The sequence below is a fragment of the Melopsittacus undulatus genome, chromosome Z (genome assembly GCF_012275295.1).
Source record: "Melopsittacus undulatus isolate bMelUnd1 chromosome Z, bMelUnd1.mat.Z, whole genome shotgun sequence".
Classification (NCBI taxonomy): Eukaryota; Metazoa; Chordata; class Aves; order Psittaciformes; family Psittaculidae; genus Melopsittacus; species Melopsittacus undulatus.
Genome location: NC_047557.1, coordinates 76764483 through 76788565, shown reverse-complemented (window position 1 = coordinate 76788565; position 24083 = coordinate 76764483). Strand labels below are relative to the sequence as shown.

At 35.1% G+C, this 24083-nt stretch overlaps 1 protein-coding gene across 3 annotated transcripts in view; it reads left to right on the top strand.

Annotated features, from left to right (window-relative positions):
* The window catches only part of MEF2C (myocyte enhancer factor 2C), a 121593-nt gene that overhangs the window by 24360 nt on the left and 73150 nt on the right, over positions 1–24083 (top strand). For all 3 annotated transcript variants that reach the window (XM_031046189.2, XM_031046188.2, XM_031046190.2), the window contains exon 2: positions 20919–21115. In XM_031046189.2, the coding sequence (XP_030902049.1) occupies positions 21062–21115 (54 nt within the window). In that variant the 5' untranslated portion in view covers positions 20919–21061. The remainder of the gene's footprint in view (positions 1–20918; positions 21116–24083) is intronic.

Below are 24083 nucleotides of genomic sequence, written 5' to 3'. Positions count from 1 at the left end.
TTCTTCCATGCACGTTTAACAGCAAGCTGGAATCTAAAATGTGCTTCCTAAATTAAATTATAAATTATTTTGTGTGAGTGAATCTTGCCATCTGTACCTTGGAAAATGTAAGATTAATTTAATTATGGGCTCTAATTTCGGGCTTGAGTATCTGATTGACAGTAGCAAAGGTTAAACAACCTACTCCAAGACAGTGCTGGTATTTGGCAAACGTGGACTGAGATTCAGCCTTGGAAAGAGGATTTGCCCTTGGAACTGTTCTAAACAGAAGGCTAAGAAATCCAAGCTTGTGCTGTGTCTCCACCTTTATCTTGCTTAACTACTTATTTTTAAATGTGTTTGAAAGACAATTGAATTCAATCAGCCATAAAAAAGAAGCGCACTAAAGTACAGTCTGCGATAAAAATTGAAGATTTTTTTTAATATGATTTAATAGAAACTAAATTGGTCCATATGCTATAATTTTTCCTCAGGTTAGTCTCAACTAATCTCAACAGCTGTAACCCCTGAAAGTTGCTGACTGATGTGTCTGTCCCAGGACTGCTGAGTTACAATTACAACCTATGGAGTTTCTGAGGACCTTCTACCCTTTTAGTCCAATTCCAGGTGGAATATGACCGCATCCAAAGCTGGTAGTGTCGTCTGTTTTTGTGGCAGACATTTAAACACAAAGTGTCTGACATCTTGTCAGATTTGTTCAGAGTTGTTTGATACATTGCAGATACAGCCTTCTAAACCCTGAATTTAGGCTAATGCATTGCCTATCCAGGATTTAAGGAAGTGTTCAGAGTTGCTGATGGCTATCATTCTGCCTTATTGAAACTTGGTTTCTGATGTTTTCTATCCATGCTTGTGTCATTGTGTTCCCTTGTGTAAGTGCCATTATAGGAAGGGCAATTAATAATTTTGTGGGTCTGTTTTTTTCATTTCATGTTAGTATTCAATTTATGTTAGTATTCAGCTCAACGAAACTAAAAGCCATTATTCCATACATTATTCCAGGAGAGCATGCAAGCAAATTGCAGTTCCAGTAAGAAGCTATGCAGGCGTAAAAGAAAATTCCTTCTATCATTTTCAAGTGATAGAACTTGTAGGCAATTAAGTTTTCAGAAATAGGAATTTCGCATCCTATTTAATCAAACAGACAATACCCGCACACACCTCATCCCCATCTCTGGCAAGAGGATAGAGACCCTATACCAAGAATAGCTAGACTGTATGTAGCAGGATAGTGTTAGGATACACTATCAATTACTGTCAATAATGAAAGTGCTTCCAACTTCTATATCTATCAATATATCCATTGCTAGTTAGCAACATTTATGTGAATCACTGATTTCTGATTTATTACAATATGAAAATTTCTGTACTAAGTAGTTCGTGTATGAAGAATTGCAAGTAAAATTACTTTCTGATTTAGCAGACATTTGTGGTCTCTCCATCTCAAAAGAGTGTAGAGAATTTGCATTTCACCTATAAAATTTAAAAACTGGTTAGTATTAAAAAAGTTTTTTACAATGTGTAAAACTCTTATCTTTGACTGGGTGAAGCTGTGAACATATCTGAGGGAAAGGAATCTTTTTCCTTTCTTTCTACATAGTATTTTTTGTGTGGAGAACTTTTTCTTTGGTCTGTTGCATGATACCAAGTCAGCAGTGTAAAGTGGACTTTCGTATCCTCTGCGTGTGCTTCTTGTTAACACATTCTTATATTACTAATATTTTTTTCACAAAGACTGTCACTCCCTATTTCTGAGCAGTAGGTTCGATATTCAAGTCAAAAATCATATTTTTTGATAAATTTCAATGATCCAATTTACTAGTCACACAGTGAAGCTGCTCCCAACACACACACTCTTTTCTGTCACTGGAAGTTGGCCATTCTACTCTTTTTCAACCAAATATTGATATTTCACGTGTCCATGTTAACACAAAACCGGGGCCTTGACTTGTTAAGAAATAAGCAGTATGTTTGCCATAACCCTACTAAAAATGAGATTTAAAAAAAATCCCAAACAGAATACTGCACAAAAAAGTATGTCAAATTTCTAACAGATCTGGTTGAAAATACACTATTATTACAATCACTCTTAAGATATCTTTTTTCTATGACAACCGTAAAACAGTTAGAAATGGGTTATTGAAAACTTTGATTACTAAAACCGTTTTCTAAAATTGAAAAGCTGACCTTATTTAAATAATAATAATAATAATAATTTTTTAAATCATATGAAGAAGGATGTTTACACCCCAGGGACTATGTCACAATTCCCCTTGCCCTTTTTTCAAGACTGAATTATACCCACCAGCTTGATCTGTGTAGAAATTAAAGCAGGGGAAAATGTAGGTTTTTTCAACTTTTGCAGGAATGTGTGTTTCTGCTGTTTATAAAGGAGGAGTTGCCTTGAACAATATGAAGCTGTTCTTTGATGTATTAGTTGCGTCTACATAAACCATATGATAGTGAACAAAAGATTATCAGTTAGGTTAGGTTTATTCAGACAACATTGAAGAGTTAAATATTATAATTTCTTTAGGATTAGTTCATTTTCTTTCATGGCATTGTTACTGTTATCCATAAAATGGTATTTCCAAAACTCCATGTTGCAATAAATTATATCTGAAAAGAGAGAATGTAGATACTAATTTCTTTGGGGGATTTGAATGCAAAAATGTTCCTGTTTTCATTAATTTTAACAGATTACCATATGAGTATTTTTCTTTCTTTGCTACTTCCCTGGAAAAGCTGGTAAGAGAGAAAGACTGCTCACTTCAGACATGACAAAATTCCTCTTAATAAAAGAGCTTTCTGATTGTATAGTATGACATAGGGCTCTATACTACCCTTTGAAGGCAAAATGTAAGTAAGGAATGTGATTAGTTCACCTGACTCTGAAAGCAGAACCACAGTGAAATGCTAGTACTTCTAACAAACAAAACATCACCAAATCTATCCAAACCAAAAAGCAAAAAAATGCCTGCTTCAACTGCATTAGAATTTACATGAGCAGAATAATGATCCAAGATAGAATTTGGCCAGGGCATTAGAAAGAATTAATTCTGTAAAGATTGCCATGAAATCTTTATTGTTCTGTGATCAGGATACTGGTTTTGCAATTCATTTGTAACATACTCTTTTCTATTAGCATAGTGTCTCCAAACACTCATAGTTGAAATCTCTCTGATTTCATCTGTTACCTGCACATGTTTGGACGTCCTTTGTGAACTATAGTTAAATCTGCAGAACAGTTCAGGAATGTCTTGATATTCCAGTTATGACTGAAGACTTATTATTTTACCTGTTAATTTTTGTACCATAGAAGCTTATAGGAAGAGAATGACCCTGTCCTAAAGAATTTGTAGAGTGTAAATCTGACCCAGCTTGACCCTGATTAACTTGTGAGAATCAGTAGGATCACAGCACATGCTGATTTGACTGCAGCAACTCAGGGAGTGTCTCTTTTGTTAACCAGGGTGACCATATGCCATGCAGGTTAAGAGTAGTTGACACCTCTTTAATTGAGCGTGACAAGTCTTTAAAAAGATGAACATCTAATCACACCCACTTATATGGAAGGAGAGCATGGCACTGATTTACAGATTGAGAAAACATACTATTATTCTGTGCATACCTTGGTATGGAATATGTATTGTCTGTGGCAGATGCAAAACCTGCTTAATGTGGAAGGAGCCCTTAGAATCTGCTTCATGTAGTGTTAGGCTCTCTACTCTCACTGTTCTGCTTTTCATCAGAGAAGCCAGGTTGAGCAGGGTGGCCTGTAGTCCTAAAACACTGTACTTGAAATCCTCCAAACACTTGCCTGCCACGGGTGTGATACTGAATGTCAGGGTCAGCATCTTTTTCCACTGATGAAGGGAAACAAGTTGTGTGCCAGCTTAAATGAAATAGTAAAAGAAGGCAAGATGTCATGTTTCCAGTTTGTTTTTATTTATCAGACAAGGTATTAAACTGTAAGACTGACAGCTGCCAGTCTGTAGGCACCTGAATCCATACCCCAGACATTTTCTTCCATATCAGTGCTGATTTCTACAGAACCATGCAGCAGCGAGTTTTCCAGAAACAAGCCCATGTACATTTGCTGCAGGCTCTGTTTATCCCTGCAAGAGGTTTCAGGAGGAGCTACAGATTTAACTAATGCATGGCTCTCAGCTGAAGAAATTGCTTTGGGAACTGAAACAAATTTTCTGGGAATCTAACATCAAAGGACCATCAGACAACAAAATAACTATAAAAATAAAGATTTTGGCCTAAAAAACAGACCCAAAACCACACTAAACTTAAAACCCAGCAAGAGAGTTGCTTCCATCTACTGGAGCCAAGAAAAAAATATGACAAATGAGCAGCAAGCTCCTCTAGCATAGGCTATAAATCAGTTTATTCTTGTCTCAGGCTGCTGGTGTTGAAAAGTAAATACATGAGCTGGTATGGGAAAGTGTTTGATGATTAAAATGACTTGAAAGTATCCCCTCAAGTTTTCAGTAACTTAAAATTATAACAGTGAAAGCTATAGTTGCTGTTAAAGTTCCTCATTTATACTTAAATGTACTTAACATATCCTGTAGTTGCATACTCTATAGTCTTTCGTGCAAACTTGCAAAATGGAACCTTTGATTCCTCAGTGGTCATCTCTAGCTGATATACAGGACTAACACTTTCATATTAACATGGCTGATATAGAGTCTTTTTTTATTATTAATATTATTATGGTTATTATTGTTAATAATATACTTTGAAACTTTTATGCTTCATTTTTATGATGCTTTGTTACTGTATAGCACTGCTGTACCCTATGAGGATTTAGAGCCTTTGACGTCATGGTAATTCATCTTTCCTCTCCAGAGGAACCCAGTGGACTCTTCAGAGAGACTGAGAAGCATCGGCATATTTTTCCTTTATTTAAGCAGGATAATGCCATTGAGCTGTGTAAGACCATATAGAGCTTGCAGCCTTGATAATAAAGTGGTCTTGGACATTTCATACAATATCCTCAACTCTTTTTTGAAGTCTCAGTGCTATTATTGTTAAAGTAAATAGAAAAATTGCTGCTAGCTCCCATATGCACTGAAGCAATCAGAAAGCGAGATACTGTTTTCAGTGAGCTGTTTCCAAGCGCTACAATCAGATTTTTAAAATAATTTTTAAAAACCCTATAACGTCTTCAATTAGGTTATGACATGCTGTCGACATTTCTATTGAGTAGAACCCATTACTGACTCAGATGGGTTTCAGTTTTGCAGCACAACATATGAGGATGAACATTTTAAAGTATTTCATCATGCAAAACTTGTTAAATCTGAAGTAAAAAAAAAAAAGAATGCTGGAGATTTTTCCCTTAGAGATATTGTGATAAATAAGCAGCAGATCAGTTTGATAATTATACTTGGAAAGTACATTGCTTAATAGCAGTGGACTGATACTTATTTGTCATTTATGCATGATCTAATTGTGCAATTGTCTGATTTTTCATATGAAGGGAGGAAATTTAGGTTTACAGACTAGGAAATCAGTGACACAGTATTTCCTTATGATCAACTTGCTTTTAATTATTCTGCTGTTAGTGTTAAAAAGTTTTTTAATGGAGATTTATAATCAGGAATAAATGCTACATTTGAAGATGTCTTATGCAAAACACATAGTTTTATTCTAGAACAAAATTCTTCTTTATGGTATCATTTTTTTAAGTACTATTTGTTTTGAACTTTGGATTTTATTGTTCTTATCTGAAACTCTCTAGTGCCAAAAGTGTATCTTCTTCTAGACATAAATATGTAATTGATATGGAGTGGATTTTGTACAGTCTTTTTGTCTGTTCATTGCAAAGTAAAATTGATCTCTTTAGCTTGAAGCTGCATAGTTTACTGTCATTAGTTGGGGACAGTCAAAGATGTGAAGTTTCAATAGTAGAGAAGCCTTGGGATTTTCAGCTATTTCTGAGATCTTAATCAAAAATATTACTGATTGCTTGGGAATCAATGAACACACTCTTGAGGAAAAAAAAAAAAAGCAGCATAATCTTAACATTATTCACAACTCATTTTTTTTATCTTAATATAACACAGTAAAGAATATCAAAGAACAGTAGGAAATCTTGCTCCATGTAAACAGGTCAGAAATGTTCAATACTTTTGATCTTTTTTTTGAGACAGTTGTACACACATGGGTAGCTTTAAACACTTTAATTTTCCTTTTGCCTTCCTGGCATATTGAGTTTTATCACATTCTGAAGTCCATGCCTATTCAGGGTTTTTGAAACCATAGCTTTAAAGTCAACAAACACTTCAGTAAAAGTAAGTGCTGTTTTAGGAGAATTATCATTGTGCTGATGACACAAACTACAGCCTCTCACATTAATGGAAACAAGATTTCTGAGTCATTGAAGGACTTTAAAAGGGAGAAAAGATCCTTAAAAATCATCACATTCAATTTCTAGAGAATAATATCTCCATAACATTCTCTGTTATTCCCTGCTTTTACCCATTCACATGAGGTTATATTTGACTGAACAGGAGTTTAAAGCATTTTTAAAAATACATTGATTGATGTCCAGTCAGTCTACTGAGTTTCAAAACTTTGTTTTTCTTGGGTCTCTTTCAAATAGAAAAGAGGAAGTGCTTCCTTTTACAACATGATGTCAAGACAAGGACACATACGCTCCCCTATGGACACATATATACAAACAAGGTACTATTCAAGTCAGTTCAGAGCTTACTGACTGGCACACGGGATCCTAAATGAGAGCAGGGAGAAAAATGCATAATGCTTGTAAAAAATAGCAGCTTAATTACGTGGTGTTTCATTAATTAAAATATTGCTGTACAGAATACAAGGAATAAGGATTATTGTTCAGAATAGACATCACAGTCACAGTTGTATAATAGAGCAACAGGCTTCATTTTCCACACACATATATATATGTGAAAACTATTTTTAATCCATGTGCTTATTCAAAGGGTGGTTGCAGGCTACATTCGGGTCTCATTTTCACCAATGAATATGTGCAATAAGGGAACAGGCCACGTAGCAGTTTTATTCATGGCCGTGCATTTGAATAGCTAGCATCGAAACGCTAGCCCTGAGGCTATGGCGATAGGTTTTACAGTACTGTACTTTTTGTAGCAGTAAGGACATGCTGTGTTTTCAGAGGAATGTCTTGACAACAAAGTGCATCCGTGAAGGCCATCCCACTCATAATGATGGTCTGTCTTTAAAATAGCACTAAAACAAAAAACCAGTTGTGTTTTGGCAAGGATCTTAACTATTTACAGCCAGAACAGTAAATAGTGCTTTAGTACCCGGATCTCTTGGAGCTGTAACTCCAAACCTGGAGGAAATACGATTATTGGGGGCTTTTTCTTCTGTAGTTTTTTTAAAATATAGTATCCATTATCAATGCAAACATTCAGAAACTCAGACTGATATTTCTTTTTAAAATGAAGAATTTTGATTTGTGACAGCTGCATTGGATCGTTAATCATATATTATCTTTATGGAAGCCTTTTTCTAACATATGTTAATTGGCTGTTTTCTGTGACAAATTATGAGCTCTTACTTTGATGAGGTTCAATTGCAATCATGCTGGAGTTGAGTATGTAGAGTTTCCAGCCCCCCCCCCTGCCTCCTTAAACCACTACAAGCATCTGCAGTGCTGAGTAATGGCAGGATTTGGATTGATCTGATTTCTGTACAAATTTTTTTTTCCACCGGATATTTTCAGCTCTTTGCACTAAATCCATTACAGGGTTTGCTGTTTTTAGCAAAAGAATGATCTAAAATTAATATCTTGTATGGCATTATTAAAATATAATGAGAAATTATTTGCAGCACAGTGTACTGAAATCTTTTTTAATCTCCAGAAATTTCAATGGGCTACTAGAAATTCTCTGTCAACTGTTATTGCATTTTACAGTTCAAATTTACTGGAGTCATATAGCATTTCTGGGAGTAAAACGCCTGCTTTTGAAGTAAATATTTTTTTAATTCCCAAGTGTAACACTTGCAAGTTCTTTAAGAAGAAATTTATTTTATTTTTCGAGAAGTGGTTGGCATCACTTTATTTCTTTTAATACTTATAAAAGAAAATTATGTTTCCCAGCTGGCCAGGAAATGTGTCTAATTATGTTTTACATAAACTTGCACATTTTCCTGCTAGTAAAGAAAATATTGCACTGAAATTTAGTGTCTTTCTATCTTTTTTGTGTATAAGGAATCTTATGCTTACATTTGTTCAGTATGTAAATTAAAGAAATCCAGAAAACATTGACCACAATGGAAGTAGTATTGCTTTGAGCTTTTTTTACTTGTTACTCTCTTGATGATAACAGTTGACCATAATTTTGTTTGTTTTGTACAGCAATTCATTAGAAATAGTAAGATAGAAAATGTTTGCTGTATTTTAATGTGTTTTTACTTAAAGCTAGACTTAGGTTAAATGTGCAGACATACAAAATTTTATGTATTTTAATACAGAGAGAGTGGTATGGTCATAAAATGGATGGAGCATCATCTTTTCAAAAACTGTGTCAAACAGTATCAATTACATTGCAATTAATTTAGCAGAACACCACACAGCTCAGCTTTGACCTACCAAATGGCAGTAGATAAATCTGTCCCATTTGTTCTTCAGAGAGAAGATGGGGGTTAAATTTCCAGGCAGGTGTTAGAGTTTAGAATAAAAAGAGCCAGATGTGTATGGAAGCTACTTCAGTCTCATGAGGCTGGTTTTAATTCAGCTGTTTCCCTGGAGTACCACACAATCAATGAGTTCCAAATCCTGGGGCTACCTGCCTGTACAGGAAATCATGGGAACATTTCTTCACAGACTACTACTGAACATGTGTGGAAAAATTAGAGCAGAAATTAAAGGTAAAAGAAAGGTTAACCTCAGAAGCTACACGAGCACCACATTTCTTTGCATTTCTGAAATGCAGAAATTCTAACCATGTGGAAGTGCTTAAAGAAGCAATGCATTACCATGGGGAGAATGAGAATATAAGCAGTGCAAAATTCACACTGTGGATATTTCATATATTTCTCTAATCACTGCTCATGGTAGTCAGTGTTTTAAAAGTAAGCATATGTAGGTCATGTGCAGCACAGTGAAAAGCATTAAAGCTAGGTGAATTGAACCAGGGAGGGGTTTCAAAAGGATGATTTTGAGCATGTTGTCCCTATCTCAGTACGTCTGTAGTAAATTGATGCTCTGTGCCTTGAATTAGTCTACACAATGACATTCAATTCCACTTGATAAGACGAGCTTAATTTGCTTTAAGAAAATAAAGCAAGGTAAAGAAAGATGTACAAGCGAAAGAGAAGGGTTGGCATTTTATTGGATTTTGAGGCCTGCGAGCCATGTGTCTTAATTGGGGCCAGTTGGGATCATTCAATAATTGCTGTCAGAAGATCAAATTTAATTCTCTTTCTAAAAAGACCACAGTGGGATAGAGTTAAACAAATTGTCATCTGAGGTTTCAAATGAATGAAGTTTAATTAGGTTGATTAGGATGCTGTAAGAGAGAGAGGGTGAGAAACAGGAAATTGATGAATCTGCTGTGTACCATGTTGGACCTTATATGACAGTACTGTCAAATATCTTTATTTCAAGAAGATATACATTAGCATAAAAGGCTATAGTGCTACAACAATGTGTTTATAAGTGTTTTAGATATATGAGATAATTACAGCTTTCTGAAATCAGTAATCTTACCCACAGATTTTAATATTTTTATGATCACAAGTTTGCCCTTAACATTACTTGCATACATTTTTAAATCTGATAAATTATTTGTTTATATATTCACTGACTATGCCAAATGAAAATTATGGCATATTTACTGAAAGCCCTTATAATTTCTCAGCTGTGTAAAAACTACTCACTTTATAGAACATTTGCATGAACAAATCCCCAGGTTTATTATCCTCAGGTTTCCAACAGAGAAACAAAATGAAGGTGGTATGAAATATTTTTGGCAAAAAAGAGAGCAGATCTCAGCCATGTTTGCATCCTAATCTTAGATTCAATTCTCTATACTCAGCTGCCTGCTACTTTTGCTGTTTCTAAGAATAACTTTTGTCAACTCACCTTGCGTATCAATAGAAATCAAAAAGTGCCATTTCTGAGAAAACATAATGTACATTCAAGGCCACAAAAAGATTTAGCTAATGTATCTTTGTATTGATTATGTTTTAGGTTTTTTTCAGCATGTTTCTAGGACAATAATTAAGCAAGGCTGGGAATGATCCGCTTATAAAAAAAATGCTCATTCAAGATAAAACAGAGACTATCAAGCAAATTGCATTGCATTTTGCTCAGCAAGTTAAGCACGTTTTATATGTATGTTTCTTCGGATATTTGTCAAGGAATTTGACTTTTTGCATTGGCTATTGCCAAATGCAATGGGTTTTGTATGTGTAATGAATAAAATAAATAAATCCAGCTTCATGTGCTAATGGAGTGGTTACAGCTGAGGTTCAGTGGCAGGCTGTGATGCTCACTTGTGGCTTTTGTAGTTGTAGACAGCAGTAGGTGTACCTCTGTGGCAAAACCCTTCCCTTTTAGTAGAAAATTTGTTTTTACGGGGCTTGAGGTGAGAACTGTTAGGCTCTGATTCTGTGAAAAACAGAACAAATCCTCATGTGGGAAGTATGAATTAGTTACCTAATACAGTTTTCAAAAACTGTGAACTATGATGTGGCTGCACAGCTTGCTAAATTAGATGGGGCTATTTATGTCTCTGTGATGAAAGTACAAAACTGACGCTCTTTTAGCTCTTTATCATATTAGAGCATAATTTCTTAGTGTGCTGTGTATCTTATGTTTCTCCATTCAACCTTTCTCTCTTTTTATGTGAATATTGTTAACAGAAATATATCTATTGCTTGTCCCTTTGAACAACACCAAAGCAAAAAACAAAATTTGTAAAATATACCAAAATTCAGGACAACAGAAAATTTCTTCCTCAGCAGACAGCCTAAGTAAGTTGTTTCAGGTACCCTTACCATTTCTTCACTCACAAGGCATCTTTTTTCTATTTTCTCCCTAATAGCAAAGTCCATGTTGTCTTTCTTAGAGCTATGTCTGTTTATGCATTTTTTCTTAGTTTCAAACTAGTGTGAATCCAGTTTGGATCTTCCAGTGTAGAGAAATGCCTCTCATCAAGATACAGCCGCAAGGCAGAAAGCAAGTAGCTTCAGCAAATGAGTGATGGTGTGCTAGCACTAGCAGATATGGCCATGTACTTTGTTTCTCTATAGTCAGAACCTTAAATTTTTTAACAGATGCCTCATCCTGAACATGCAAAAAATTCCAGACATGAGGCACCAGACAATGTATGTGAAGGTTTATTTCCTATGATGGGGCTTATGAGAGGTATCAGATGTTTGTAATTCCAATAAAAGTACTTTTTTTGCTATATTGCCACTGTATTTTTTCTTTTTTTTAACAACAGATGTATTCTGAGTTCATGTGTTTCCACTTATTTGTGTGCATTTTGTATACTTAAAAGCAGCAACCTGTCTCAATTTATGAGCTTTGCCATTAGAAAAAAACATATATTTCACAGACAGAGGCAGTTCCTCACCCCTAATCAGTGAAATGCAGGTGTTTTCATTTTTTTTTTTACTAGCCTTATTATGTACCTGGCATACATTTCATCTCCTTTTGTCCTTGGGAAACAAAAAAATAAAAACCAAACCCCTAAGTGGGATTGGAAGCATTAATGTAGACTTTTCAGCTGTCATGGTCATTGGGAAGATTGATATATTTCTCTTGCGGGTTTTGGTGGGTTGTGTTTTTTTTTACCTTCTTCCTCTTCATTTTAAGCCTGCAGCTGTCTCTGGGCAAGCAGCTGAGTTCAGGAGTGTCATGGTTTTCATACTCATATTTATCATATTAACATTTATACAGAATGAATGAACAGTTAGCAGCTCAGCAGCTGTCCTCCATGTTGTGCAGTTTACTTTACATTTCAGAAGAACTGTATTTAATTCTTGACATTTCCTGGAATATCAGGGATTAAGCAAAAGTGTGTGTTTCTATAACTTGTGATACAAAAGAGAGAAGCAGAACATGACCAGACCTAATCATTCCTCTCTGATAAATGAATTGTCAGATGAAAGATGGGCTGATATGAGGTTGCTTCAGAAAACTAATAAAGGTTTTTAACCAGGAATGTTATGTGTTTAGGTCTGTATTGTAGGAAAAGCAATTTTCTCTTTCTGTGTATTGTAGTTGTAGCTGAAGTCTAACACCACAAACTAGAGACTGTTCCTAAGCAGAGGTAATGTATTTCATTAGACCAGCTTTTATAACTGGAAAAAAAAGGATGAGTTTTGGGTCAAAAGGCTCCAAAGAAGAGCTTGTACACCACAAAGACAACTCAGTTAATATGCATTAGATACCAGCTCTGTTTACAAAGCTTGTCTAATTTCTTTTTCAGTACTAAATGGACCTGTTTTCATGTTTGCATGAGTATAGAGTACTATATAGAAATTGGTGGCATTCTCTTGTCTTCCAGCCACTAATAAAATTACTCTTAAATTGGCAATACAGTGAGGAACACTTCCCAGCCAGAAAAAAAATTGTACCTCCTTAAGACATCTATATGTTTTTATGTCAAATATTTCCCATCATTAACCCAAACCAGTTTTGCATTCACTCAGCTTTACCTTGATAATTTTTGTTACTCAACTTTGGTCATATTGGAAAGAATTCCTTTTATTAACCCCCTTCACAACATTTCTATATAATCAGTTGTCTAGCAGAGGCCTATATTTTCTGAGGAACTTACATCTCTTCTTGTCTTAATTTCTACACTTATGTTCCCAGTTTTGAGGTACTTTAATCCTCAATTATGTTCTTATTCTACCTCCTTAGATGATCCTTCCTGATATTCAGCTTAATCTTTCAATACTGCTCAGTCATTTCTTTGTGCTGTAATTTAAAGAGACTTTGGGTTCCTAATATATTTTGCTCTGGTTATTCATGCCACAAAATTCCCGTTTCTAAAAGCTTTCCCTTTTCTCTAGAAAAAGCCTGAAAAGTTTCATTTGCAAATGCATGAGATATCCCTTTTCAAAATATAATTATTAAGTTTCTACAGTCCAAATCTTTGTTGCTTCTCAGAAGGATGAAGTGGTGCAGCACAAACCTAGAAAGGCAGAACTCATCTTCTGTTATTAAAGATAGGCTCTTTGAGTGAGAAAAAGGATGATCCTGGGTAAGAGTGTATAAAATTCCTTTGGAGTTTGTTGAATGGAGATGGATGAAGGAGACCAGGTCTGTGTAGATCTGAACAAGTCCACCTGATTTACCCAAGATTTTTTCTCCATCTATTCCACCTATTTCTTCAAGACTTATCATTTACCGTAGTTCAGACACTTCTGTCTCCAGCTCTCTTGTCTAAATGTGTGTACCAAGCTTCCTTACATTTCTGCCGTTCAGCAAATTATAAGCAGAAAGTAATGAAAAATCTTTTCTGTTAACAAAGAATCCTTTTGAAAACCAATTCTTACTTGCTTCAACAGAGGCAAATCTGAAATTGCCTGCCACTGGTATTGGCATGGCATTACCAAGCACTTGTGCTCAGGTTCAGACTGCGGTTTGATACTGCAGTTCATAGCTTTTTCCAGTAACACCCAAAATTGTCCCATGATTCTTAAAAGCCATTGTGGGGATTTATGTTCCTCACCACAGATTTCCTCACATACAAACACTTGTAACAAGTCTGTAAATCTAGGTCTAACCACAGTCAGAGTCTGCTTGCAGGTGATGCAGTGACTTAAAGCTATCAACCTTAGATTTTTCCTGTAATCATCCAACACTCTCCAAAGTCCTTTGTATTTGTGTATAAGACTGTTCCCAGCTGTGTCTTACTGCACTAGTATCTTACCTGGCATGAAAAGTGTCTTTAAGTAAAGGTAGATCAAGATCTGAGTAATTCAAAGATAGATCCCTTTGCAACACACAAGGTGCTAAAGCATATTCTGTTGACCGCTGAAATACTTCATGCTCTGCTCCAGGTAAGTAAATGACAGACTGATTTTGTGAATTTGTAAAACACCTTTCCTGATACTTACTTCATTACATTTTCCTGATACTTACTTCCATTAACTATAATGTGATCCATTCAAATCATTAGCTCAAAGCTATTGAGACTTACAGCTGAAACTGCAGCAGTCCAATTTCCCTTCTCCATTTTCAGGCAGGTTCTGATTCTTAGTGACTGTGTCCAGTTCAGTCCAATTAGGTGATGCAGTTTTAAGTCCTTTATTTCTACACTTGTATTATTAGTTTGTCTGATTCAATAAACTGTTATATTTGAGCCAGTCTCCCAAGCGCTTCAAGGATCCTATTCCATATTTATTGGTCAGACTCCCATTATGTCTGTCTAGCTGCCAAGGTACAACATGCACCTAATCATAAACCTGTAAACCTTTTCTTCAGACTATTGGCTTTCCATTTTCTTCATCTGAGTAATAGGTAGACACAGAAATATCCCTTGCTAATCACTGTAGACTTAAGATCAATTTTTCATAAGTATGTTTTTTAGTATGCTAGCATTCCACAAAATTGCTTTCCTTAAAACATGCATTAGTGTCTGCATTCTCTGCTTAACAAATCAAATACTTTTCTTCATCTATTCTCCAAAAATGTTGTAAATTAGCCAAGTCTTCCTTTCTTCATGAAGTGTAGCAGGCACATGCCTCTTCTTACTGGGCTGCAGGCAGGCAGATTTCATCTAGATTGCTGGTGGTTGCTTCCTCTTGGTGCACTGGTTTAAGGAACGACTCACCATCTGTGGCAAATTCCACAGTTGCTTGGAAGGCCTTTGGCCTCCTATCGTGGAGTTTTATCAGCATGTCCAGGTTGGGTATAACATCTATGTACAACTCAGAAAACCCTCCTTCACTGTGCCTGATGGATGATTCTTTGCACATCCTCTGGAAGGTAAGCTGAAGTCCTTTCCTTTCCACGCAGGTGTGGATATTTAGCTTCTGGGTAACTCAGAGTTTTGAAAAGCAGGGTCTGTGGCATACTGAAGTAGGAAGTACCATCCTCTCCACTGTTTTGGCAATGATGCTTCGTTTACCCAAAAACACTTTTCAGGGGAACTTTGCAAAACAGTAGCAAGTGAAACTCCTCCACCCACACTGCATAGGTTCTTGCTCCCTGAGATAATGTAGTACTGTGTTTTGATTTGTAAGCTACAATGACCACAGTTGTCTGATTTGAAGGGGATGAAGTATTCTTACTAGTCTTCAGAAGCATTTAACTCCAAATTAAAAAGAAATCACAATGCTAGTTACTGTCATGCTTCTTCCTCCCAGGCATATATGCAATGGCTTTGATTACACGACTTAAGTTGACTGAAAGAGAGGAATGTTCTGCAGTCAGTGAAATAGAAGTATGTTCAAATATAAATGTGAAAAACAAGGAAGGTGTATGTCCTGAAGTTCAAATTTAGAAATAAACTCATAGTGTTGGTGTCTATTTGCAAACAAATAAATTGATGGAGTATCATTTGGAATAATCTTTATTAAATTCAGCAGATGCTTTAAAAATCAGTAGTAAAAATAATGAAATACTGTAGTAAAACAATAGTGAAAAAGTGAATTCAGATCAAATTACTCAAATTTTCTCTAAAACTTTTAATCAACAACTTACATATAGGATATGATTTTGCAGTTTGCAAGTTTATGAACATTTTACTCCTCTCTTGTTGCAGAACTTCATTGCCCTAGAATTGTTCTTTTTATAAATAAAATTCATGCCATATATCAAGAATCAAGCTAGATGCATGAAAACATTAATAATCTCTGGTAGTTAAAAATTACAAATATTTTTTTATGTACGGATTTCTTCATTTTGATATATTGTCCATCTACTAGTCTGTGGTATTTCCTCTGTTACTTTATATCCATCATGGCCTAAATGTTTGGTTTATACCTCCTGTAGCAAAATGTATGATCTCTTAAGAGTTAAATTTAGTAGATTAAAATGAACTCATTTCCAATCTTTTCATGTCACAGCCTGCCCATAAGATCAAAACACATAAGTGTAGGTTAGGTTTAATTTCTAAATCAGTGTGTTGTGGACAGATGTTTGAAAGCTTAAGATGACTCATATTCATTTGCTGCATGGCTTTCTGCCTGGATAACCATACCATACGTAGATCATGCCATTTTTGCTTTACTGCTGTATTGCTTTGATGATGACATATATAATTCTAGCATAACCTTTCTGTTAATGGCCCAAGCTGTGTCTTCTGTAATGACCATGTAGCCAAACCACATTGAACATGAAGTACTTCTTCTATATTTAATGTCAACTGACCTCAGTTGGATAACATGAGATATGATCATCACTTTCACCCTTTTCTGTATTTCTTTCAACTTTTCTGCTCAAGGTGATGTACCCAAAATGACTGGTGCCTGTTTGTTGTGGTTTGCCCAGCTTTTTCTTCACTATGTGGCTGTCTTTGCCTGCACAGGGAACATACTTATATAGGCTTTTACAGAAAACACTTGAGCAATCATTTTATTTGAATACGTGTTTCTCACTGTGGATTTTCATGGTTGTGTTGCAGTTTTTGAAGTTAATTTTTCATCAGAAAAGTAGCCGATGTGTTCTTAACTCAGTACATTTAGATTTTTGTTTAGAATCTGATTCAAAACTCATTTGAGTAAACAGAAAGGCTTGCATGAAACGATTTCATAGATCTTTGAAGTTACTTTTATTTATAAAGACGTTTATCAAGAATGGTGAGTGGGGGCAGTGCGGTTTTGTTTGCTTCCTTAAATCAGGATAATAAAAAATTTGGTTTGGTTCTTCTCATTAATCCACTCAGACTGCAAGCTGCTTAATGGAACAGGGACATCGTTATGGCAAGATTGTTTCTTTTTTAAAGCAACCATGAAAATGCTTAACCATAGCACATTTTGGGTTAGTTTTTCACTGGCTGCCTTCTTGTTTAGAAATTAAATGTTTTGACTCTCCTGTTTTGATACTGCTTATTGCCCCTGGTGTGACTGTTTAAAGAACTCTCTGTCTGGGGTGTTGCACATTCAGACAGTTCTGCTTGGAGAAGGAAGTGGAGAGTTTTGGTTCCCATTTTGCACTTCTGGAACAGTTTAGGGAAGGAAGCACCTTTACACCTTTTATTGTTCGTGGTTGCTGACATCATATCCTTCCCCGACTGCTCTGTGCGTGTTTCCTGCCATTCTATCAAGATTCTTCTGTGTTGCAGAGAAGGGATAACGGGTGCGCGTGTGTGTGTGGGTGCATGTGCACCCATGTGTGTGTCTGTGCATGGGTGCACGACAGAGAGACAGGAGCTGCATCTGCCCATTAGCTCTTGTCCCTTCTCAAGGCTCTGATCAGTCTTCTGTCAGCAACCACTGCCTCTGCCAAATCACATAGTGAACAGAAGCCCGCCAAAAACTGAAGTTCCTCTTTTTGTAAGCAGTCTGATTCTTTTTTTTGTGTGTGTGTGTGTTTGGGTTAGCAGAAGAAAAGATGCTGAAGGCTGTAGCACCATAGCACGTAACTACGTGTTTCTTTAAGTGCAGTTTGTTTGCATGTGACCATGTCATTAAGTTAGAAGGTTTCTTTTATGTGCAGTTACTTCAGCAGAGTTTCTGGAATTATATTAAGTTCCTTTTTAGATTCTCTTGGGTAATGAAAGCCTGCAGTACTGTTTGAGTTTTGTAGTACCTTCAACATTACCAGCTAGCTTGCTTATAAGTGTTAGGGAAATACAATCAATCAGTTAACAGGAACTTTAAATACTTAATCCTTAATCCTGCAAGAACTTTCAAAATGCATTGTGTACAGCAGTGAAGTCCTAAAGCAGCAACTGGGATTTGTTGGTCTCCAGAGTTCTTTATACTCTGTTTGACTCAGAAGTCACTAGCTTTTGAAGGCTATTGCCCTTAAATCAGATGTCTTGATTTACTCACCTGAATATAATTGATTAGGAATCAATATAGCTATCTGCTTTATACATGTGCTAACAAAATGAATGTAGCCAAACACATTCTACAAGTAGCTTGTGAAACAACATGTATTGGAACATATGTAAGTGTAAGACAGATAGAGACAATACCACAGTATTCTCAATTACATTATTTTTTAAAAAGGAAATAAATTTGCTAGGAAAACTAAAGCGCTTTTATTTGAATTTAGACTAGTAAGCAAAAAAGACAAAAAGGGAGAAATATTTTCATCCCTGCAAGAAAAATTAACTAACTGCCTTGTGAAGGAAATTTATGTTTCTTTGAAAATTGTATGTTCAATGCATATGGCCTAACATATTTGCTCTTCTCCTTCATGTTCTCTCAGGTTGTATGATAATATTTAAGAACCAAATAATTCTTGTTCCCTTTCAGCTTTATGTTCCTGCACATCTATTTTTCCACTTTAAAATAAAACTAGTGTAGTTAGTGGATTAATTCAGGTAATGAAGAACAAAATTCTGCTCACCAAGTGTTGCATGCATTACTTCAAGATAATTCTATGGAGATCATAAGAATTCTAAGTGTTCTGGCTTTATGCTGTCTATAAGAACTTTTGGTGTTTGCAGGTTGGTCTTAAATGTGGAAATGGTAAGTGTGTGGGAGGGACTCAACATATTGCTTCTTCACTAAGACTTTTGTCCTTCCTGGTAGGTTTTCTCAGAATTAAGTAATTTTTTCTGAACTCACTCAGCATCAGCATCCTGATCTGCAAAGCAGCTCTCATCCTAGCTAACCTGTCACCACTGCTCTAATCTTTTCACCCTGACCTTCCACCTTGAAGTGAATAAGAGCTTAGGCAGGGATAGTGCTGTAAGCCAATAGTGCCACTGGCTGCAGGTGAATGAAAGGAAAGGAAGTTGTTCCATATGCATTTGCTGTGGATTAGTGTATTGGCTTACTGTTACAGAGAAAGCCTGTTGAGTCCTCTGGGTCCTGCATGTGCATGGGAAACGCCATTCTTCACTTGCTCTTTGTAGCAGAGGTAAGACTATAGGAAAAACAGGAAAGAAACCCAGTCTGAGGAAATCTAAAACCATTTCTAAAAATAGACTGGGCTTGTTTGTCAACACTGAATGTCAGATAAAACTGTCTCCTAGCTTTGTTTGGGAAATTTTCTACATACATCTAATCAACTCAATTTAATTCAAAGGTTTGGGCCTCTTTTTTGTTGTAAGTATGATCAAGAGCCTTTGTGTATTCTTAAGCAGTGAAAGAAGTAAAAAGCATTAAAAAAATAATAATTGCAGCCTTTACACTTTTTTGTATTGGCAGTATGACTTGTTCCATGTTCCACGTTATGGTAAAGATTTAGACATATATAAATATGACTACCAAATCGTATAAAAAGTTAATTATGTATGGAAAGGTAATAAGTATTACACTTGAAAATTTGGTTTGCCCACCAGAATAACTGTACCATACTGGCTAGTTAGAAAGCTCAGACTGACTGCTTATTTGTTAACTTGCTTTTTTCTTAAGAGTGATAAAACACTTGAGCAGCTTAGAGTTTAATGTATACAAAGAAAATCAAGAGACATTTGAAGATCAGAATGAGTGAGGTCTAGCTTTTCTATCTCAGTAGCTTTGAATCACAGCCAAATAATGGATTAAGTGGCCAGGATATCAGCTTAGTGTTCCTTCATATATTGTGAGAATTTATCAGGTTGGCTGCGAGACTGCATCTTAAAATAAATAAGGAAACACTAGCCTCAGTTTTAAAATTACTACATTTTTATTTTTGAGGCAGTATTTTTAATATACTGTGGATCTGCCATTAAAACTGTATGAAAACATTCTAAATTAATCTTCTTCAGATTTTTTCCTCTTTTCTGGATTTAAAAGAACTATGTTAATCTTTGTTAGAAATATGTAAATATAAAAACACAGTAAATGAAGGTTAAAGGGGAGAAATTAATCTTTTACTTTAGTACCAGACTGAAAGTCATTTCTGTATTCTCTTCCATCTCTGCTAAGTATTTTGTTGCTAAAAATACTTTGCCTATGATAGAGACTAATTCTGCAATTTATGACATTTCGTGAAATATGAAACGTACTTTGTTATGTATTCTTATATATTGCATCTAACTGTCCTTAGTTTTGTGATAGAACCAGTACTGTAAAGCTCAGGGAGCTATTATCAGTGCATTACTGAAACTGTGAAGGTATTTTCCAAAACATTCTTGAATTACCATGTTTCCCTATTATTCTGTGCTACATAGCTTGCCTTTTGGTGCAAAAAAAATATAAGGAAAGATAAATAGTGTTTGCTAGTTATAAATCACTTGCCAGAACGTTTTAGAATTTACATTGAAATAAAATGAGAGAAAATGCACTACTGCTTTCTTCAGGTATTTTGAGTAATACTGGCACTAATCTATATTCTTAAAGAATAAGGTTAAAAATTTGGATTTAAAGTAGCTGATATCTCTCATATATCAAGTAACACTTTAATAAAGGTCCATGCTATTTGCATAATGAGGGGCATTATCACCTCTGCTGTCAAAACACAAGATTGTTTTCCCTTCAGGAATGAATTAGCTGGCCTACTTAGCATACATAGGTAAAGAAAGGTTCATTAACTCTCTGATTTAGGTAATTTTTCATATTAGAGCAGTGAATGGTACTTAAAACTAGAGACATCTAATTCTATTAAAGTTTTGGCAATGTGCATTTCATTCTTTTTTTTCACTTCTTAATATATTAGAGCATTTATTCATAAAAAGAGGTCTTTGAATTAAATTATTATTTATTGATGCATTACTTATTTTATAGATGCAGGAAATTTTTATTATCATTTACTCTTATGCTAAATTATAATGAGGATGTGTGGTCAGCTTCATACAACTTTCATCTGATTACCAATTTTATTTCTTTTCTGTGTTCAGCAGGAACAGATGCAGGGGACAGTGAACTGAGTAGTGCAAGTGCTGAAGAAGGAGGTTTGTTTTGAGGAAACGGGAAAGAGGAAGAAAAGAGAAGGGGAAAATACATTATTGTAAGGAAGAAGGAGAGAAAAAAAACGGGGACTATGGGGAGAAAAAAGATTCAGATTACAAGGATTATGGATGAACGTAACAGACAGGTGAGTAGCAAAGATGCTGTATTTGAACATCATACTATATTTCTAAGTTGACTTATTCTCATAAGTGATTAAAATGTTGATAATTTTGTGTACATATACATACATACATGTATACATACACACAATGGAATACTATCAAAGAAAAAGTACTTTTAGAAACAACCAGAAACCTCACACACAGTTTTTTGCAGTTTAGTAACATGCACAGTTAGGAATTTATTTCCTGAGGCCTTGATTCTACAAAGAATGATACACATGGTCTACTGTGGACCCTCTCTACATTCACTTTGACTTCAATGTGTAATATGCATGGTTAAGCAAATCTGCAAATTGTTACAAGATACAGGCTTTTGGTACTGTATTTTGTGAACTATTATGAGTTTATTTGCAGGAGGACTTGCATTTAAATTCATAGATCCAAATTATTTATGTCTCTACATGTTTGCACTGTATTTTTACCTCCTTCATCTAAAAATGACACTACTTCATTAAAAAAAAAGTCGTCTTTTCCCATCAGTATTTTAAAACCAATTTGAGCACATTCTAAAACCCACGTACAATAATACTGACATGTTATAGTCTCTGTAACTGATGCTATGGCTAAATAGGTCCAGCAGGACTGGTTAATTAATTATTATCACTGCCTTCAATAAAATGGCTGAGTAGCTGTCACATATTATCAACACTATCTCGGCTAGTTAAAATATGGTCATAAATCAGATACTGCTTTCCTGTTTTCAGAAAAATAAAATTCAGCAATTGACATCTTAAAATCAGTGAAAAACTGCCGCTGTTTACATGTGATGTAGGCAAATGTTTAATTGAAAGTGGAGATTCACAAGTGTGAGAAATTCTCTGTAAAATTATTTAACTCTACAACTGGTGTTCTTCATACCCATGGCTCAAATTTAAGAGCAATGTTTAGTAGATATTTTTGAAGAACTTAATACTGAGTTACTATTAATGTATTAATTATATTCCTTTGATCCATAAATTTCTTCGTATATTCAGGTTGTTTTTTAAGATGTTGCTAGTCTTCAAGGATTTTATAAAGCCATAAAAAACTCAACCTAGGAATAACAACAAATTACAATCTTTAACTATGTTTTCTAAGAATTTTTAGATTTTTTAGTGTTAGTAGTCACTAGTGTTCTCCATAGCAGAAAATCATGTATAAAAGCAAAATTACATTTATGATGGATACACTTTGTGTTTTCCCTGCAGGTTGCCTCTTGCTATGGGCCAAGCCAAAAAGCAATAAATCGATCAATATAAAACCATCAACATGTTTGTTTTAATTGATTTATAGCTTGGAATTTAAATTGGGTTTGAACTTATCATTAAACATTAGTTAATTAGAAGCTAGTTGTTTGGAACTTCCCCATACTACCATGGTTTCCTTTTGAAGTGAACCTGAATTATTTTGTAAATGGTAGTACAGGAATTTGCCATTAGTAACATTACTTCATACAATAGCTTCAGTGTCAACTTGCTTACTCAAATACTGGATTTATGGAGAACTTAATCCCTGGTTTTGTCAAAGAGATGTCTTTCAAGAGGCTAAATTTACTTCAGAAATTAAGACAGATAGTCTTTCCAGTCATTCACAGTAGAGTTTCAAGACTTGTAGCACCAGTGTGCAGAGCTAAAAAAATTATGACTAAAACTATAATGCTAGAACACTGAGAACTGTAGTATTCATACAGAAAGTGTTTATCTTGCTAGTATTTGGTAATATCAATCATGTTGAATAGTCACAGCGAGGCTGAAAGTATAGATTTACATTATTTTACCCTCCACATGCTGTAATTGGCTTGATACTGCTTCTGATTTCTATTAATTTATTGGAACATAATTTACAAAATGGTTTCACTGGTTTTGTTCTTTTGTACTTAGTGCATTGATTCAAGCTCATTGAAGCCAATGAAAAGATTTCCATTGATTTGTTTGGACTGTGCAATCAGACTTTTTAGTTGTAGCAAAATATGTGTGATTAAATACAACTGGATTTTCACTAATAGCTGATTGATCTTTTAACCATTCACAAGAGACGTACCCTTTCACAAGCCTTACTGTTTATTAAAATTCAATGTATTCTATGAGCTGCTGTTGCTTCAGTGAAGATGCACCAAGTAATACTTGTTTTCTAACTTACACGCTTCCAGTAATCTTAAAATAGTTTATATTCCAATATTATTTTTAATTTTATGATGTAAACACATTTGAATGCACAGAAAAGATAGAAAGGTTACACAGGAAAAAAAAAAAGGTTACAACTTTTTTATTAATAATGTTAAGATACCAACTGAAGCACAGTTCCACAAAGCTTATTTGTAGCACCATTTAACATGATATGGCTGGAGATTGTTTCCTTTTCTTTCTCACTATCTAACCAAAACATGTTTTCAAGAACAGCAGCAATCTGTTGACTTGAAACTGCCTTACTGTTACTATTCAAACACAGCATGGTTTCACAATACAAGGCATGTTAGATGGGAATGTGATATACATGGATAGTGCATCCTCAGCTGTTTTCAAGCACATAAATTCTCTGCAGGGCAGCATATGCAGGGAAAAATAAGTGGAACACATATCAAATGAGAGGATACAGCAATAGTTTAACTCTTCTGCCTTCTCCCAATGCACAAGGTGAATCTGGATAACAGAGATTTTACTAAAGATTTTACTCTTAAACTAAAGAGTTTAAGAGGTTACAAGACCTGCAGAAGGTGATATCTGTCCTTGATTTTGCACTCATTTGCCCAGTGTCCTGACTAGCTTTTCATGTTAACCATTGACTGGAGTACTTGTTCTATCAGTATAACAGCTGTTTTCTTCCACACTACTGTCTGCTGTGGTGCTAAGGTACACCCCTACTGCTTAAAGTGCTTGCGTGAGTAGATTGGGAAGGACAAAAATAGTGATGACCTCCCTTCAAGAGAATTTCATTTGGTCAAGTCTAGTTGGT